Source organism: Sminthopsis crassicaudata, chromosome 6 (assembly GCF_048593235.1).
Source record: "Sminthopsis crassicaudata isolate SCR6 chromosome 6, ASM4859323v1, whole genome shotgun sequence".
Classification (NCBI taxonomy): Eukaryota; Metazoa; Chordata; class Mammalia; order Dasyuromorphia; family Dasyuridae; genus Sminthopsis; species Sminthopsis crassicaudata.
The window spans coordinates 13,825,068-13,845,098 of NC_133622.1; the positions used below are offsets into that span (position 1 = coordinate 13,825,068).

General features: G+C 38.3%; 1 protein-coding gene across 1 annotated transcript in view; it reads left to right on the top strand.

Annotated features, from left to right (window-relative positions):
* LOC141546364 (cytosolic beta-glucosidase-like) overlaps positions 1 to 20,031 on the top strand; it is a 105,103-nt gene that overhangs the window by 12,161 nt on the left and 72,911 nt on the right. The window contains 3 exon segments of the mRNA XM_074274112.1: positions 13,090 to 13,317; positions 19,113 to 19,235; positions 19,238 to 19,917. Of these exon segments, the coding sequence (XP_074130213.1) occupies positions 13,090 to 13,317; positions 19,113 to 19,235; positions 19,238 to 19,917 (1,031 nt within the window).

The following is a 20,031-nucleotide window of genomic DNA, read 5'->3' on the forward strand; positions in this document are numbered from 1 at the left end:
ATACCCTTTGACCCAGCCATACTACTACTGGGCTTATACCCCAAGGAACTACTAGAGAAGGGAAAGGGTCCTGTATGTGCCAAAATGTTTGTGGCAGCCCTTTTCATAGTGGCTAGAAGCTGGAAAATGAATGGATGTCCATCAATTGGAGAATGGTTGGGTAAACTATGGTATATGAATGTTATGGAATATTATTGTTCTATAAGAAATGACCAACAGGAGAAATACAGAGAGGATTGGAGAGACTTACATCAACTGATGCTGAGTGAAACGAGCAGAACCAGAAGATCTTTATACACTTCAACAATGATACTGTATGAGGATGTATGCTGATGGAAGTGGATTTCTTCAACATAGAGAAGAGCTAATCCAATTCCAATTGATTAATGATGGACAGAACCAGCTACATCCAGAAAAGGAACACTGAGAAATGAATGTAAACTGTTATTTTTACCTTCTGAATCCAATTCTTCCTGTGCAACAAAAAATTCGGTTCTACACACATATATTGTATCTAGAATATACTGTAATATATTTAACATATATAAGACTGCTTGCCATCTGGGGGAGGGGGTTGGGGGAGGAAGGGAAAAAAATCTGAACAGAAGTAAGTGCAAGGGATAATGTTGTAAAAAATTACCCATGCATATGTAATGTCAAAAAATGTTATAATTATAAAATAAAATAAAAAATTTAAAAAAAAAAAAAAATAAAAAAAAAAAAAATAAAAAGATCCAGTTCAGCACAGACAATAATAATAAAATAGGGGAAACTTTAAATGATTGGAAATGGAATTGCTACAATCAGAAATTTCTGTTTACATTTAAGAAGCTTCTGGTTTTTGATATTTCTTAGATATTTATGAGATGCAAAATGTATTTATATGTACATCCTGTTCAATTTCAAAGCAGCTCCATTAGGTCATCGCTATTAAGTCAATATTCAATAGCCTCAACCTCATCTTAAATTAGAAGACGGGATATTGTTTTGGATGTTTTAACGACTTAATTGGATCAACTGCTCAGCCATCAATCATTTTCTTGGCCACTTGTCCAATGTGACAACTAGGAAAGAACAAAACAAAACAAAAACAGAGAGCGTCTCCTCCATTGCCTTCATTGGTGATTCCTTGTATATAACTATGATCTAAGTCAGGGGGATATGTAATTAACTGAGCTACGGGATTGATTAGGCTGGTTAGATCAGACTCTTTACCCAAAGGAGGAGGACGTTGGAGTGACTGATGAATATCCATGAGTATAACTAACTTTTGATTTAAAGGTGATTCTGGTACCTCTACGCTCATCTTACCTGATCTTTTAAAGGTAAGAAGTCTGATCCTACCTTTGTCAACTTCAGCATAAAGCCCCCAGTCCCTAAAATCCATGGGCCAACTAAATCTGGAGAGCCAACCAACTGAGAACATTTACAACATGTGCAGGTTGTTTTTTTTAGATCAAGGAAAGGATCCACAGATTGTCAATGAAGCAAATAAACATATCTCCTCATATCTTCAATGTTTGAGTGAATATTCCAATGTGGTTTATATAGCAGAATAATAATAATGGAGCAGACATGTCATCGTTCTTTAGTGTTTGGAGAGGACGTATGGATATGATCCCATTAAATCCTCCCAATTGGTCTGCCAGATATTATTTATCTATTGCTAGTTTTATCACAATATTACTAACAAGCAAAGTGAGGCTGCAGAACCGGTGACACGCTCATGTCAATAGCCAGTCAATATCACCACCAGTCAATAGCCAGGAGCCGGATTTAACCCAGATCTTTCCCAGCTCCAAAGGCTGCACTCCTTGAGATCAATTTTGCACAACCAGAGTAAAAAAGAATTGCCTAAAAGTTTGACAACTTCAGATAATTTGCATCAAAATTCATCGCCCTCCTGCTTGGATTTAGTGAATTGGATGAGAACTGTCTTATATCACAAAATAACTTCACAAATCTCCTCCTCGTCACTTTATTTTGACAGGAGAGCTCTAAGTTATGATGCTAAACCGAAGGAGGCCTTTATGTGAACATTTTTTATGATTCAACTTTAATTTCTATTTAGAAACTGGATTTGATTAGAGAGTGAATTTTTAAGTGTTTGTGAGAGAATTCAATTAAAATAGGTCATTGTCAGGGCTTGGAAAACTGTGGTAGGCCTTGGGCAAATTGAAACAAAAGTTATAAAACCCAACTGGACGCATTATAACATTTATAAACATGATGCCTTATTTAATAGACTCAGTTAAAAAATATTTAGTGGAGGTCAAAGGCATTAACACCTGAAAAAATGTTTTTATAATTCTAGCCCCTTCTAGTTAGAACTAGGGACTGGGACCCACGCGCTAATCTCTAATGTCAACAATTCATTGCAGGGCATTGAGGAAAGTCAATTTGTTTCCAGGCCTTACAAGTGAATAAAATGGAGACTGCAATACTAATGAAAAAAAGTCACTTAGAGTTGTTTGCATAAAAGACACTTTGTCATTTGAAAGTATTATTGAATTTTTTTTATCTGCCTGATGCCAAATGGCTTAGAGAACAAGCAGGCAAATTTATGTAAACGTTTGGTACGATGTCCCAGATACTCGACAATAGATGCTATATCTATTTATGAATAAATAAATAACAAAAACGTTATTTTAAATTTCGATAGCGCATCAATATGATTTTGGGTGTTAGCCAATGAGTCTGACCTATGTCGCTGAAATCAAACATCTGCCTTAGTGTGAGTGTTTTATAAATATTTTTAAACACAGAGATGAAGCATAACAACTATCATTCAAGTCTGTAAATAAAAGCAAATTACATCTTGACTTAAAATATATAAGAAATCATCAGCCCCTCCCATAGGATTGCGCTGAGATTTTCCCAGGTTGATTATTTTCCCTGCGACATTTACGCACCCTCCATTGTTGCTTGGCAGAACGAAAACTCAGAGCCTCGAAGAAATACTCAGAATTATTAGCTGTGAACAGTGTGTCAAGGACATAATAGATCTCCCAGAGTCACCCAGTGCTGATGCATTGGCACAGAACTGGGAGATGGGAGATAAGAGGCCCAGAAACGGTTTGTTTGGACTGGGTCTCAGCTTAATCTAAATGGGTTCAGTAACAGACCATGAAACGTGACAGTGGGCCTGGAGAAACTTGCTGTGACATTTCAGATTCTCCTAACTCTTCTAATTAACCATTTCAAGTATAATGAAGCTTACAGCAATACAGATTTAATAAGACTCATATATATACTCTGCCTGGAATAGCCTGCAGCACAGGGTCCAGCTCTGTTCGGGCAATGGACTAGAACCAGACGATAACCTAATTTTGACCTTTAATTTCTATAATACATGGTGATTCAGAAAGGCTTTTTTTTTTTTTGAAGTTAGAAGCTACAGCAGAATTCGGTTATGAGACGGCTTGTCATTACAGGGGTTTGGACACAGTCATTCAGTCACTCAGCAAATATTTATTAGGTGATTATGATGTGGAATGTGTTGTGTTGTGCTGGGGGAGGGAGAAAGGGAGATAAAGCCACAGGGCCTTCCCCCCGTGATCCGAAAGAAGCTGCAGAATGGGGATGTATGACTGTGATACATGTTAAAATATAAGTTCATATATGAAGTGCAATGATTGCCAGTGAGCAAGAGATCCCTGCCAGCTGAGGAAAGTAAAGAGATCTTCATGGGGCCTTAGGGATTTGGATCATGTGAAGAGGTCGAAATAATCCACAGATAGAAAAGGGCCATGGAGGGCAGCAGGCATCCTAGGTCAAAGCAAAGGCAGAAAGGCAAAGCGTGGAAGCGTTCTCATGGGAAAGGAAGGAGTAGAGAGCGAGTGAGGGCATGTGCGAAATAATCCTGGAAGTCTTAGAGACAGACAGTGCAGGGCATGGGAGCAGCCAGGAGGGTAGAATCATGAAACTCTGTTTCCTAAACAAAAGTACGAGAGGTGCCAGGCTAAGAGGGATTTGGCACTGACCCCCTAAAAGACAACATGGGAGGGAGGAGGAATGGAAGATGTTGTGGAAAGGATAATAGAGACCCAAGAAAATGGGCTCTGTGGGCCTCTGGCAGAGAGAACTCAGACATTATCCAAATAGCCCAAGGAAGGGAGATAACAGGCAGCTCTGAACTTGGGAGCTGGGAGCTGCAAGAAGCAGCTAGCTAACTAGCAAGCCATTCCAGATGAGTGGAAAGAGGATCACAAACAGCCTTTATTTCTCACCTACTACCTCTTCTCCTTACTCAGGAAGGCCCCCCAAAAGAAGGAACCCACTAATTTAGTTTTAGAATAACTCCGGGAAACTGGGGAATAGGGAATATTTTTCAAGTGTGTCTGGTGGAAGGCAGGCCCCTGGAGTCTCACCAAGGTCCATAAGCAGACAAATCCTCCATTCAAAAGGAAAACTGAGCTTTCCCTCACCCTCCCATGAACAGCTAAGCATTTCTTCTCAATTTTAGCATGGCCAGGCCATTCTTTCCCAGCAGTCTGACACATTGGTAAGGCCGGTACCATTTCTGTCCTGTTGTTCCTTGGCCACATTCAGGGATTTGCACTCCTCCCATCAGACCTCAAAGAATAACTGATTCTTAGGTGGGGATGGCTACTTGAGTCTCTAAGTTAAAGATGCAAGGGCTTTCAAACTATGGCTGCAGGCCAGATGCAGCCCTCTGAGGAGAATGTTTATGGGGCCTGCAGAGTTATGGCAAATGGGCTGAGGGGCAGAGACAGAGTGTGAGTTTTTGTTTTCACTATAGTCCGACCCTCCCACAGTCTGAGGGACAGTGAACTGGCCCCCTATTTAAAAAGTTTGAGGGTCTCTGCTAAAAAGAGTTAGGAAGGGAAAAGCCAAATCCCCAATCAAAGCACTTTTCTTAAGGGCCCACACTATGCCAGGTACTGTCCTAAATGTCTGGAGATAAAAAGTGACTAACCAGCGTGTGAGCTTTTGGGGTCACTCTCCCGTGGGGGAAATGCCAGGCAAGCAACTACCTATGAAATGTGCAGGAGAAGTTGGAGGTAATCTTAGAAGGCAATAGCCCCAAGGGCGGTGCACTTGGGAAAATGGCACAATGAATGGAGTTTGGAGGCAAATCTGGCCCCAGACATTTACAGGCTGGTGAGGATCCTAAGCAAGTCCCTTCGCCCTGTGGGCTTCCATTCTCTCCTCTGAGAAAACAAACTGCAGAAGGAAATGGCAAAATACTCCAGTATCTTTGCCAAGAAAACACCAAATGGGGTCTTGTTGAGTTAGATAACAGGAACAACTGGCCGCCAGCACTAATCCTAAGGCTTCTTGCAGAAGGTAGAAAGGGACAAATAGAAATTGCTTTATTTCCTGAAAGGGACTAGCAGAGTCAGGCTTCCCACTGCCAATCTCAGGGATGCAAAGGCTAAAGGAGAAAACATCCCTTCTACACACAGGATCCCTCCCTCTGCCCTCATTTTGAATTAGGAATCCCTGATTGTCAGTGTCCGGGAAACCTTCGCAATGAGAGTGTGCCCAGTGGAATTCTAGGATATTTATGTGATTGATAAGAAGACAAAAAATCTTAGCAAGATTGAACTATGGAAAATAAAGTATTGGAGGGAGGCATATCTGGAGAATATTTAACATAGAAATATTGGAGAGGGGGGTTTAGTGGTCTGTAAGTTCAATATGAGTAAACAGTATGATATGACGATCCCGTCGATGAAGGAAATATTTCCTGCAATCATTTGGATCAAAACCCATTTATTCCGACTTTTATCCATGTTATTCCATATTATTCCACATCACAGAATTGATCAATCAATATTAATAAGCATTTCTTAAGTATTTATTATATACTAGACACTGTGCTAAGCATTAAGGGTACAAAAAAGGGCAAAAGATAGTCCCTGTCCATAAGGAGCTCACAATCTAATAAGCTCAAGAAGCTTATAATCTAATAATTGCAATCAACATAATACAAATATATACAAAGCCAAAGAGGATTTACCAGAATTCTAGGGTCCTTCTAGGGATACCCGTGGAGTAGTAGAGCGATCTGCCTGTTTTTTCTCAATCTTACCACATGACTACATCATCTTTTGTGATCATTCATTTCTCTATTGAAATTATTTTCTCTAGTTCTTATTATGAGATCTTTATTTATGGTGTGTTGTACCTCATGCACAACTGCCAAATATGTATTTTTCATTGATCTTTGAGTAATTCTCATTTTAAATGTTTTCAAAATCACGATGTGTCATGATTTACATTGTACGACGTTAATCGAATACTGGCATTCAAAAGTTGGTCTATTTTTTATTTTGAGAATTTTGGGATCAACTTTGTAATTTCTGAAAGTCAATCCAGCTCATTTGTCCATTTGTCTAAGTTGGGGCTTTCTTTATCTGTTTGTACTGCTTGTCCAAGAAAAATATCCTAATGGATGAGTGCTATGGAGTATCCATCTAACTTTATGATGGAGTCTGGACAGAAAGCTTTCTTTATCCACTTGTTTTTTCCTGTGTAGATGGCTAGATCAAGTGCTTTTAAATTTAAACAGATCTTGTCTAGCACTCTATGTGGTATTCCAGAGCTTGCTGTATCTGGCATGGGGCCACATGTAAATAGGTGAATCTTATCACCCATAGGTGTATGGGATCTTCAGGAGGACTAGCGTCTTAGATGCGAGAGCTTGCCAAGCTTCTTTCTTTCCTGGCTGCTCATCCACCTTTGGTGTTTATCTGACTCACCCAACTGTCACTTGTAGATCCAAAAAGGTGTAACATGAGAAGCAAGGAGCCGTGGTAAACTACTCTGGCATATTGCTAAACAAGGTCGAGGATAACTGACAGACCCCAAATCTATCAGTCACTAAGGAGTATGTCGACCTCACATATGAAGCTTTCTCCTAGAAGAATGGGTGCATGAGACCAATTTGTTCAAATGTCAAAAAAGATCAAGGCCATCTCTGAATCCCTGGCAAGTCCCAGTCATCCTGGCTTTTGTCCTGCTGCTGGACTTCAAGGACTTTGGAGGAGAGAGAGTGAGATTGCTGACTTGGTGCAATTCTGCCTCGCTTAAATCCAATTCACAAGCAAGACAAGACGTCACTCCAAGATGCAACTGATCCTCTTTGAAAATAAAGGGCAAACAACACATAATCCATAGGGAATCTTTCTTCAACTTGGTCTCTGTGCCAAACCACAACAGAGGGTCATATTTATGGCCGTCATTCATCTTCCTAATATATTCTTGTATACCACCTAATTGTATATATATTAATGTAAATATATATATATATAATTGCTAAGTAGTCAAGAAAGATTATCGTTTCAAAAATCTTGATACAATTTGACAAATGATAGGAGACATTTTATTGAAATAGAACCTTTAACTAATCAAATGCTTTTTGTTTGGTTGGTTGTTTTTGCTGAAGCAATTGGGGTTAAGTGACCAAGGTCACACAGCTAGGAAGTGTTAAGTGACTGAGATCAGATTTGGACTCAAGACCTCCTGACTTCAGGGCTGGTGCTCTATCCACTGCACCACCTAACTGCCCAATCAATTTTTTTTTTTAATAGCTAACAAAAACCACAGTAAGATTTTGTATTCTATACAACTTTCCTTTTCTTTTTCTTTTTCTTTTCTTTTCTTTTTTTTTTTCTTCCCAGGTTATTATTTTTTATTATAGCTTTTTACTTACAAGATATATGCATGGGTAATTTTATAGCACTGACAATTGCCAAGCCTATTGTTCCAATTTTTCCCCTCCTTCCCCCCACCCCCCCCCTCCCCAGATGGCAGGTTGACCATTACATGTTACATATGTTAAAGTATAAATTAAATACAATATATGTATACATGTTCAAAATTATTTTGCTATACAAAAAGAATCGGACTTTGAAATAGTGTACAATTAGCCTGTGAAGGAAATAAAAAATGCAGGTGGACAAAAATAGAGGGATTGGGAATTCTATGTATGCTTCATAGTCATCTCCCAGAGTTCTTTCGCTGGGCGTAACTGGTTCAGTTCATTCCTGCTCTATTGGAACTGATTTGGTTCATCTCATTTTTGAAGATGGCCATGTCCATCATAATTGATCACCATATAGTATTGTTGTTTAACTCTATACAACTTTTCAATTGTGTGATGCTCAAGATAAGACATTCTCCGATTGCTTTTTAAATTTTAAGAAGAGCTTTTTATTTTCCAAATACATGAAGAATTAGTTTTCAACATTCACTCTTGCAAAACCTTGTGTTCCAAATTTTTCTCCCTATCTTCCCTTCATCATCTTCCTTAGTTAGCAAGTAATCCAATATATGTTAAACATGGGCAATTCTTCTATCCATATTTTCACATTTATCATGCTGCACAAGAAGATCATATCAAAAAGGGAAAAAATGATAAAGGGAAAAAAGCAAGCAAACAGCAACAAAAAAGTGAAAATACTATGAGGGATGCACAGTAAATCCCCACAATGCTCTCTTTGGGTACAGATGGCTGTCTCAGTAACAAATCTATTGGAATTGAACCATTTTATTGTTGAAAAGAGCCAAGTCCATCAGAGTTGATCATCATATAATCTTCTTGTTGCTGTGTACATAATATTATTTTGGTTCTACTCACTTCACTTAGCATCAGTTCTGGATTGCTTTTTAAGAAAGCTTGCCTGTTCTCTCCTAATGCAATGAATAAATATACCTTTAATGATACTTTATCGATTAGGTACAAAGGTTCATAGTTGATGTTCTCTTAGGAGCCTTTCTTTGCTGTTAATAAGTGCAGGATTCCACCCTCTCCCACCCCTATGTCTTTGTTGTCTTCCCTTCCTTTAAATACCTTGGAAACCAATCCCCAAATGCCCTCATGATTGTGTTGCCTCCAGCTCAGATTGTGTTTTTACAATAGGTCTAGTCCTTACTTGTTCCTACCTTTGCAATGAGGTTGCTAAGCATCAAAGGAGATACTGATTTTATTTGGAGGGTATTTTTAAAGTCTTTCTAGAATTTGATTGTATTCATCCTCAGCAACAGATATTGGTGCTTAAATTGGAATTATGTTCGTATGGTGATTTTTGGACCTAATTATCATGAGTTCCACCATGCCAGGTGACCAAATGCCTTAGGAAATGATTTTTTGTGGGGGTTATTTGTGGCCTTACACTAAGAATAATTCTTTTCTCTCCTTTATTTACTTCTTTTAGAAGATTGTGGCTCTTAATTTGGGTTGACTGGGATATGATGAAAGAGGTCCTTCTATTCTCTGCCCTGGCAAGACCACACCTTGAGTATTGTGTTACTTTCTAAGATTCACATGGTGGGAGGGATGTTGACAAACAGGAACAAGTCCAGAGGAGCCTAATTAGGGTAGTGAGAAGATAGGAAATTACTACATTAAGGACTAATTCAAGGAACTCTGTATATTTAGAGAAGAACAGATGACTTCAAGAGGACATGAAAGGTGTCTTAATGTATCTGAAAAGATACTATCTGGAATAGGTATTCCTCTAGATCCATTTTGCTCCTGAAGACATAACTAAGAGCAATGGGTTAAAGGTACATAAAGTCAGATAATTGGTTTATAGATAAATTTTCAAAAATTAGAGCTGTCCAAAAGGGAAGTAGGCTGCTTCTGGTCATAATAACACACATTACCAGAGGTCTTCCAGCATAGAACAGATGCTCACTTTTTAGATATATTATGGAGAATGTTTCTGTTTGGAGAATGTACATGCCCCAGATAACTTTCAGCCCTGGAAACCTGTGATTTTAATGTGTCTTACTCAGCTATAAAGCATTATAAAATGATTCTCCTTTAGGAATTATGTATAAAATGTAAGTATTTCTAGTAAAATATTGGGATTTAGTTGATAAGTCGATTTGGTGTGTTCTGCTCAGTCTTTGAATTTAATTCAAGAAATAATTTGAAAAAATGTTGCACTGTTATTTCCTTGCACCTCCATTAAAGTTCTAGCCCAACTTGCTCACCCAGGCATTGAGATGGCAGCCAATTAATAAACATTTTAAAAGTACCTACTAAGCACTAAGAACTTTGCTAATCATTGAGGATATAAAGGAAGGCAAAAATCCCTGACTTCAAGTTGTTCATGAGCCATTGGGGGAGACAATTATAAAGAGGATAATAGGGAATAATTAATAGAATCTTTACTTGAAAGATTTGGTAAAATTTCCTGGAGAAAGTAGGATATTAGATGGAATTTGAAGAAAGCTAAGAAAAGATGAACAAGGAGATCATTATGGGTATGAGGAACAGTTGGGAGGAAATACCCAAAGCTGAGAGATAGAGTGTTTTGTTCTTGGAATAGCCAAGAGAATTCTAACTCTCTCTCTCACTCTCTCTCTCTCTCTCTCTCTCTCTCTCTCTCTCTCTCTCTCTGTCTCTGTCTCTCTGTCTCTCTCTCTCTCTCTCTCTCTCTCTCTCTCTCTCTCTCTCTCTCTCTCTCTGTCTCTGTCTCTCTGTCTCTCTGTCTCTCTGTCTCTCTCTCTCTCTCTCTCTCTCTCTCTCTCCCTCTCCCTCCTCTCTCTCTCTCTCTCTCTCTCTGTCTCTGTCTCTGTCTCTGTCTCTCTCTGTCTGTCTCTGTCTCTGTCTCTCTGTCTCTCTGTCTCTCTCTCTCTCTTTGTCTCTGTCTCTCTGTCTCTCTCTGTCTCTCTCTCTCTCTCTGTCTCTGTCTCTCTGTCTCTCTCTCTCTCTCTCTGTCTCTCTCTCTCTCTCTCTCTCTCTCTCTCTCTCTCTCTCTCTCCCTCCTCTCTCTCTCTCTCTCTCTCTGTCTCTGTCTCTCTCTGTCTGTCTCTGTCTCTGTCTCTGTCTCTCTGTCTCTCTGTCTCTCTCTCTCTTTCTCTCTCTCTCACCCTCCTCTCTCTCTCTCTTTCTCACACCCTCCTCTCTCTCTCTCTCTCTCTCTCTCTCTCTCTCTCTCTCTCTCTCTCTCTCTCTCTCTCTCTCTCTTTCACTCTCTTTCTTTCTCTGGCTCTCTGGATTCATTAATAGGTTGATAATAAGGTGATTTGAAATTATTTTTTTTTGCAATAGAAACTCATAAAACTAACTAGTGATATGTGGCATGGTTATAATTTTTGTTTGTAGAGTGAGCCAGTCAGTCAATAAGCATTTATTAAGTGTTTACTAAGTATTAGGCACAGTGCTGTTGATATGTATAGTGATGAAAAATCATGGATCTTTAGAAGTATTGATGCAATTTAAAGCGTACTCAAGAATCCATGATTAATGGTAGAAATTATTTTAAGAAGACGAGTTAGTAATTGCGTTAATGCTTGCCAAATATATGGATTGTTCTGCTCCGTTCAGCAGCCTGAAAAACTCCTGTGGCGTCAAGTAATTAGAGGGGAATTTTCAAGTTTGGGATATCTTGAGGATTTTTGTAATCACTAGTAATCTGTGAAACTACTAGCAAAGCAGTTAAAATATCAGGTTTTCAATAAATATTTATTAATTCCATAATCTTATCAGATTTTTTTTTCAAGTAAAGAAAATAAATCTGCCTCTGGTTTGTGCATACTGCCTAGAGATGGGGGTAAAGGTGTGTGCATCTTGTGAGTCATACTTTTCAAAATATTTTATAATAATATTAATGATAATATTGTTATAAAGTCACTCCTATCTAATAGGTTTGAGAACTGAAAGCAGAAGAAATAAGCAGCTCAATATTATTGCTAAAAAGAGATGGGAATATAAAAACTAATTTTCCTAAGTTCTAAAATAAGATGACATCTTCAGTGAATTTGTCTTTAATCCCTCCATTTTTGGTTGTTCTACTTCTAGTCAATCAAGAGAGTCTAGACCAGAAAGGGTCTTGAATTCTTCAAAATTTGGGAAAAAATAGAAAATATACTTAGATTCACTACTCTAAGTGTGGTCTACTGGGACCAGACTGGGTTTTTACTGGCACATGTAGGGAGGGACAGTAGAAATACCATTATCTAACATAGAAAATACAAAATTCAATGTGGAAAAACCAGACCACCAGCAGAGGAGGACCACAAGAATGCTCTGGGAGGTTCACTAACCATAGAGAGAAGATGAGGGCCTTTGTTGGACATCCTTTGGATTTCTAGGGAGAAGCGGCTCATTTCTAGCAGTTTTGGTGAAGAACTGAGGCTCTAGGGAGATTTCATGTCAGGCATCTTTTCAAGCTATTTTTGGGAGTCCTAGAACATATTTAGATTTGAAAATGGCTTTAGAGATTATTCCTGATTTTGATGGACAGTGTGTGTAATGGATAAAATGGCATATTTTGAGTCCCACCTTAGCACTTATTAATTGTGTTTTCTCATCTGTACAATGGGGATAATAATAACTGTTTTACAGTTATTAAAGGAATCATTGATTGAGAGGTGGGAGGGACATCGAAATTCATGAGGTAAATACCCATACTTCACAGATGAAGAAACTGAGGTTCGGGAAAGTTAAACTGTTTTCCCAAAGTAACACAGATAATAATAATATAAAATGTGAATTATTATGATCTAGCCCAATCACTTGTGATGAGAAGTGGAGAAAGTGAGAGACTTAAGAGAGAAAGTGGAATTTAAAAAAGTAACATAGTTATAAAATGGGTCAAGATTGGAACTCGTTTTCACTAATTGACTTTTCTACCATCTGGTGGGGCCTCTGTATGTTATATGGTCAAATAATGGCTCACTGGAAGCACAGTGGGCAAAGGGTTCTATGACAACTCATTATTCACCATCAGAATCATTTTCATAATGAATGTGTGAATGCATAATGACAATTAACATTATATGACACTGTAAGGTTTTCATTTGATCTTCATTTGAATTAGGTGCTGCTGATTTGTCCATGATCATCAAACTCACAAATGAATCCCGGTCTTTCCCAGCTCCAAGCAAGCCAATGGGAACTCCTGTTTTCATTATGATTCTTCCCTTTCTTCTCTTTATACTTAAATCATACCCCTACTTTTTACTTACCACACACGTATAAGTATAAAAACAAGGTACTAATATCCCCTAGAAACCTGCTGTGCTCTTTGAGGATAAATATTTACATTCAGGACATGCTGTTCCATGTCCCAAGTGTAACCAAATTCTGTTTCCTTTTTTAATCAGGAGGCTGGGATGCAGATGGAAAAGGCCCTAATGTCTGGGACACATTCACCCATCAGGGAGGAGATCGAGTTTTCAGGAACCAGACTGCTGATGTAGCTTGTGGCAGCTATACTCTGTGGGAGGAAGATCTGAAATGTATCAAACAGCTTGGATTGACTCATTATCGCTTTTCTCTTTCCTGGTCACGTCTGTTACCTGATGGGACGACAGGTTTCATCAACCAGAAAGGCAATTGTTTCTTAAAAATAGAAGGTTGCAGCTTTAATTCAAGGTTATTGCTGCAGTCTGGCATAATTAATCCAGTGTGCTCTTCTGCAGTGCAGCTCAGAAACTGCAAGTTTGGGGTGGGAGGGGGGGAGCTGATTATGGGAGATTTTTTTTAATGGGCTTGCATTAGTTGCCTAGTTAATATTCTAGGCTCCTTGAATATTTCATTCTTAGAGGTTGGAATAAGGATTTTGTTTACTTAAGGTACTATTTGGTTATTAGCCTTTGGTGCATTTCAAAGGGATGACATATGAAATGGTTTTGAGCTGCTTAGAATGGTGTAGAGCTACAAAAAGGCGTGCATAACTTAAGCCGGTATAAATTTAAGTGGGAATTAAAGTTGGGTAGTAATTGCTTGATTTATAGCAATAAGTGCTTTATCTGTTAAGAGTCCCGGGTTATTTATGGGACCCATCCACTGCTATTACTTCGCAGTTCACTCTGTCCATCTGTAGAAGCTCCTGTTTAAATAACTTCTTCTTGTGGAGTAAATCATCTCACCTCAGACCTTGGCATCTCCATGCTATGCTAATGATGATTGTTGACATAATTGAGAGATTTTGAAGTTGGACGTTTATTTTTATACAAGGTGGTTATAGCCCTAGCATTCTGAAATTGAAATAGCTTGACCTCTCCCAAATCCCAGCCTACCTCTTAGAGAGAACAGACTGGATCCCAAATGATAAAAGAGATGAGGAAGTTTCAATCTGCTTTCCAAAGGTCCTTAATTTCTGAACTGAAATTAGGCAAATTCTTAATCTAATAATCCAGTTTTGTCTCATTGTTACAGATGGGCACCTTGAGAAATAAAAAAAAACAAAAACAAACAAACAAACAAACAAAAAAACAACCCAATGACTTATTGTCCATTAGCCCCAATTGCTTTGCCTGACTCCACCCCATCTCAAGTTCCTAATCCTCTTTTAAAACTTAAATTTTGATAAATCTTTCAGAAAAAAAAATCTTTTTCTGGTTTGTGAAAAAATCCTCCATCCAGAAATAAAAAGGGTTGGAGAGATTATTTAATCCATCTTTCCACCTCCATCCCCATTTCACAGATGGGGAAACTGAAGTCTAGGAGATGAGATGATTGGTTCAGGATTCACATACCTATAGAGGGACAAGATCAAATTTGGGTGGTCCCTTAGCTCTAGAGACAGCATTCTTTCATTGCACCATCTTGTCTTTGGACTTCTCCCAGACATTCTCCTCTTGGATGTCACAGAACTCTTTGTATTCACTTTTGCATCGATTTAACATACTTCTATATACCCTGTCCCATTCTCCTCTCCCTTCCTCCACTTTTGCCCCATTTTAGATTGTAGAATCCATGAGGGCACGAACTAAGCTATTCTTTTTAGCTTATCCCCATGTGCTCCAGTACACGACCTGAACACAGCTGTTAATAAATGTTTGTTGAATTTTGAAATCAATTAATTAAGTTATAGGCTAGCTGAAGCAGTGGATAGTTTGCCTATCCTCAAGAATTTCCAAGTGAAGAATTTTCAATACAATTAAAAATTATCTCTATGCATGTGTATATATATATATATATATATATATATATATATATATATATATATATATATACACATTTATATAGCACTTCATATGTGTAAAGTTATTTGATCTTCATAACAACCCTGTGAGATAAATAATATCATCATCATTCTTTCTTAATGAGGAAACTGAGGCAGAAAGAGGGTTAAATTACTTATCTAAAGCTAACTTTCAATCTCAGTATGTGCACATATAACAAGGAGGCATATGGCATCCTTGTATCTCTTCTGTTTCCTCTTAAAAGCTCTCTGAGGATATGGATCATGACTCAACTCTTTTTTTATCACATTTTGCACTCATCATTAGGTATTTCCTTGCAGTTTGTTGTTATTCACTCTTTTTAGTTGTGTCCAGCTCTTCATGACCCTATTTGAAGTTTTCTTGGTAAAGATACTGGAATGGTTTTAGCTCATTTTACAGATGAGGAAACTGAGGCACACAGGGTTAAATGACCTGGCCAGTGTCCCACAGCTAATTTTGAATGGGATTTGAACTCAGGAAGATGAGTCTTCTAGATCAATCTATATGCAGTTAGGGCATCTTAAATTGATGAATGAATGAGTGAATAAAATATGGATTGTTACTAGTATAATTGAGTAATCTCAGCCAGGTCATAGGCTTACTGGTGATATTTCAACAACAAATTCAATTTAAACATGTTTTCCATTGCCAACTACTATGTGGAAAGTGCTGGGAATACAAAACTTAAATAAATTACAATATATGTCCTTAAGAGGCTTACTTTTAATAGGAAGGAAAGACATCTATGTGTTATAGAGAGAACTAGGAAGATAGCCCCTGGGAGTACTGGGGAGAGAGATTATATTTTAGCTAAAACATTCAAAGGACAACAGTATGTTTTAAGGCCTTAACTTTTTGGAGTTTGGCCCCATTTCTTTAAAGGGCGCCTCATTAGTATTAAAACCTATGTACTGAATAAGACCATTTTGGGCCTGGCTTCAGAGCAGCTACTTTTCAGTACACAGGAGCTCACTTCTCCGGGACAGTGATCTGTTGAAGGAATTGGAATGGTACAGCTCAGAAAAGGCCATCATCTTTTTAAAAAAACATTTTTTTTCAAAGGACATGGGAAGAATCAGAAAACATAGCAGCATTTGTCTCTCCAAGGATCCCCCAGAGATGATCTACTACAAGTTTGGAAATCTGTAAAATTCTCTCTTTCAAAACTTGAAGGAGATTTCAAGAAGTCAAACTGTTCCCATTTCTCTCGCAAATGTCTAGTTTTCTGGGCTTAGAAGAAGAGCTGGACTTTGTTTTTTCTTACTGGTCTCACATGTTTCTGTGTATCCTGAGATTTTAAAATACATTTTAACATGGACCCTATGAAAATATCTTTTTTAAGTCTAATCTGTTAAAGTTTCCAGTAATTCCCTAGAAAACTGGAAACATGTATTAAAATGGGGAAAAAAAGGGAGTTCATAGAATTGAAATTTTAAACTCGTAGAACCTTAAAGCTGGAAAGGACCTTGGAGATCACCTACTCTAGCTTCCCACTCAATGTGGGAATCCCTGCTACAAGCAGAACTGAGAGGTGGCCAATCCTGGCTTTTGTTGATAGAGATGATTAAAGTAATAGGATATGGGTCCTTTGAACAAAGGCTAAATAGGCTAGAAAATAAAAGGAAAGGGAATAAGCTTATATATCACCTTGTATGTGTTGGATATTATGGTAAATGCTTTTTACAATTTCATTTTATAATTAAAGAAAACTGAAGCAAATAGATAATAATGGGGTCACACAGCTACTGCTTCAGGTCAGATTTGAACCCACATCTTTGGGATTTGAAACCCAGTGTTCTAGCACTGGCCCACCAGTTGGTTTTAAAAGCTTAATGATCATTAATGGCTGTCAACACATAATAAGGATTCTTTGGGGGAGGTGGGTTAGGGGACTAGATCTATGATTTTATTTTCAGGATAAGCAAATTCCCTCTGCAGATACAGTAATTCTTTCATTGTTTTTAGTTTATAGAATTGCCTGGATCTCAAGAGATTCATTCATTTATCCGTAGTCAGGGCTAGCATTTGTTAAAGAAAAATTCGAATCTGGGTCTACCTGTCTCCATGACACCCAAGGCAACGCCTATGACTACCATCTCCTGACCTTTCCCCCTCCCAACCCTCTAGAGAAAATTGCACTTTGGTTATTCTTCATGCTCAAAGAGGATAAAAGGAGATATGGGCCTGAATTAAAGCCAGAGAGATTTTATTGACCAATGGGCTTCAGAAGGAGATTAGAGAATCTCTATCCTGGGAAATCTTTAAGAAAAGAATAATGGACCATTCTCTGTCCTGAATGATTGAATATTGAATTGTCTGAAGTGGGGTCAAGGACCATATCTTCCATTGATGTGGTCTTTTTTTCACCGTTCTAGACACATGAACAAAAAGAATGTTTGTTTTACAAAATGCATTTATTCAAAAAATGTATTGGTAACTAAACTACACTAGCCCCGAGATATAAAGAGAGAGCCTTTTGGCAATTTCGGTTTCCTAGAAATAGAAGACCCAAGAGTCATCTACATATTTATCAATATTACCTATAGCGTCCATGAAAAGAAATTCAGAAGGCTTCTCTCTCAGCCTGCAGTCATATGAAAGCATTTCTACAGTACTGAATTTAAAAAGTTACAGAATAATTCATAAGCCCCAACTCCCTCCTGTCGGGGACCCATACAGCAATTCCTCTTCTGATCTGGGATGAGGAAGCTTTACTCTCCAGAAGTAAAATGCTCAACACTGTGAAGTAAATTATTGACTACCAGATATCTTGTTGCTTGCAACAACTTAGAAGTAAGAATTTGACTTCCATTGAATATTTTATTTACCTGCAATTCATCAAAGGATAAGGACCAGGTTAGAATTTACAGTCAACACATTGTTAAGGATACTCCAGCCTGTTTTCAGTGGAGACTTGGTGGTGGTAAGTGGGCAGAGGAAGCTATTTAAAGCAGAGATTGCCAATCCTGCCCTCATGTAGCTTAAAGCCTAATAGGTGGATAGAAGATATACACAGATCATTGGTATACATTAACATACATTAAAGAGGAACAAGCAAAGTCTTATATAAGCTCGGAGGGGAAGAATATCATTACTGAGCAAGGGACTTTAGGGGAAAAAGTATCTGAGGGGGGCAGGAAAAGATGGGGAGCGAAATAGCAGGTGAAGAAGGATCAGGAGGGTGTTCCCTTCAACCTTTTAATGTACCTTTTTAGAGCCGAAAAGGGTTTTGGGACCATCTCATTCATTTCCATTTTATAGAGAGGGAGATTAGGATTCAGACACAATAAATGATTTGCAAAACGACATTAATTTCACACAGACAATAAAGTAACAGAATGGGAACTTAAGTTCCCATTTTTGACTTCTAAATCCAATGTATTTTTGTCCATACCTTGCTACCTCTCTATCCTTCATATCTTCATATCTTCTCATAAGTAGAGAGCAGATAAAAAAACTCCAGACTAGTTCAAATTGTTTTGACAGTTTGTAAGGCAAAAAAAAAAAAAAGTTCCTGCCCTCAAAAGCTTCTATTCTATTGGTGGGGAGGAGATATATCATGTTAAAAGTTCAAGTTTAAGAGTAACTCATAGTCCAGAGCCTCAGATTTAGGGCTTATGTGAAACAGGTCTCAACCTAATGGTTAGTTCCCAAATAAGGGCCAATCAGATGGTGCGATAGATAGAGTGCAAACCCTGAATCAGGACTTGAGTTCAAGTCCAGACTCAGACATTCACTAGCTATGAGACCCTGAGCAAATCACTTGGCACCTCATGCCTTAGTTTCTTCATTTGTAAAATGGGCTCCAAGAAGGACAATTTTCTTTGTCAAGAATACTTCAAATGGGGTCATGAAGAGTGGAACATGACCAAAAATGGCTGCAACAAATCCCCCAAATATCCCTTTCTCTTTGACTTATTCTACCCCCTACCTTCAAGCTATAGCTTTTGGCTAGGTTTCTACAAATGTTAGGAAGCTAAAAAATACTCAGAATGATAACGTCCAGAGCAGGTATAGAACTACCTTGATTCTATCCCACAGAGAATACCTTGTTTAGAATTGCAATTATCTTAGAATTTAACTCAGCCATATTTTAAATTACGTTTTCCCTATTCATTTCTAGTCTTTCAAAAACAATCACTTTTTTTTTCTCTATCATTTTTTTTTTCTTTTAGGAATTGATTACTACAACAAGATGATAAATGACCTTTTAGCAAATAGCATCACACCCGTGGTAACTTTGTATCACTTTGATTTCCCCCAATCTTTAGAAGATCAAGGGGGCTGGAAACTGGGGCGATCATTGAAGTTTTTGACGCCTATGCCCGATTTTGTTTTGGCACTTTTGGAGATCGGGTCAAACTGTGGATCACTATAAATGAGCCCAATATCCTGGCTCTGTTTGCTTATGAAAAAGGCGCGTTTCCTCCAGGTGTCCCTAACCCTGGAATCGGAGCTTATCAGGCAGCTCATAATATGATCAAAGCTCATGCCAAAGCCTGGCACAGTTACGATTCTTTGTTCAGAAAAAAGCAAAATGGACAGGTGTCCGTAGCATTGTTCTGCCCCTGGGTTGTACCAGCCAATCCCACATCTGTAGCTGACCAGGAAGCTGCAAAAAGGGCCATGGCTTTGGCCCTAGATTTATTTGCAAAACCTATATTTATCGATGGTGATTATCCCGCTGAACTGAAGTCCCGGGTAGCCGCCATGAGTAAAAAGCAAGGTTTTCCATCGTCAAGACTCCCGGAGTTCACAGATGAAGAAAAGAAAATGATCAAAGGGACTGCTGATTTTTTTGCTGTACAATATTACACAACTAGATTAGCAAAGCACCGGGAGAATTCAGAGGGAGAACCGAGTCTTCTCAAGGATATAGAGGTTGAGATATTCCCCGATCCATCCTGGCAGGTTTCCTATCAGGGATCTTGGATCTACGTGGTGCCGTGGGGCTTTCGGGAACTCTTGAAATACATTAAGGTAAATATGTGCACATTCATATTCATTTCCATCCATATACATACTCATACACACTTGTGCAATGGAGGTGTTGGATAGAGAAGAACAAATTGGTTTTCTGACTATGTTGGGCAA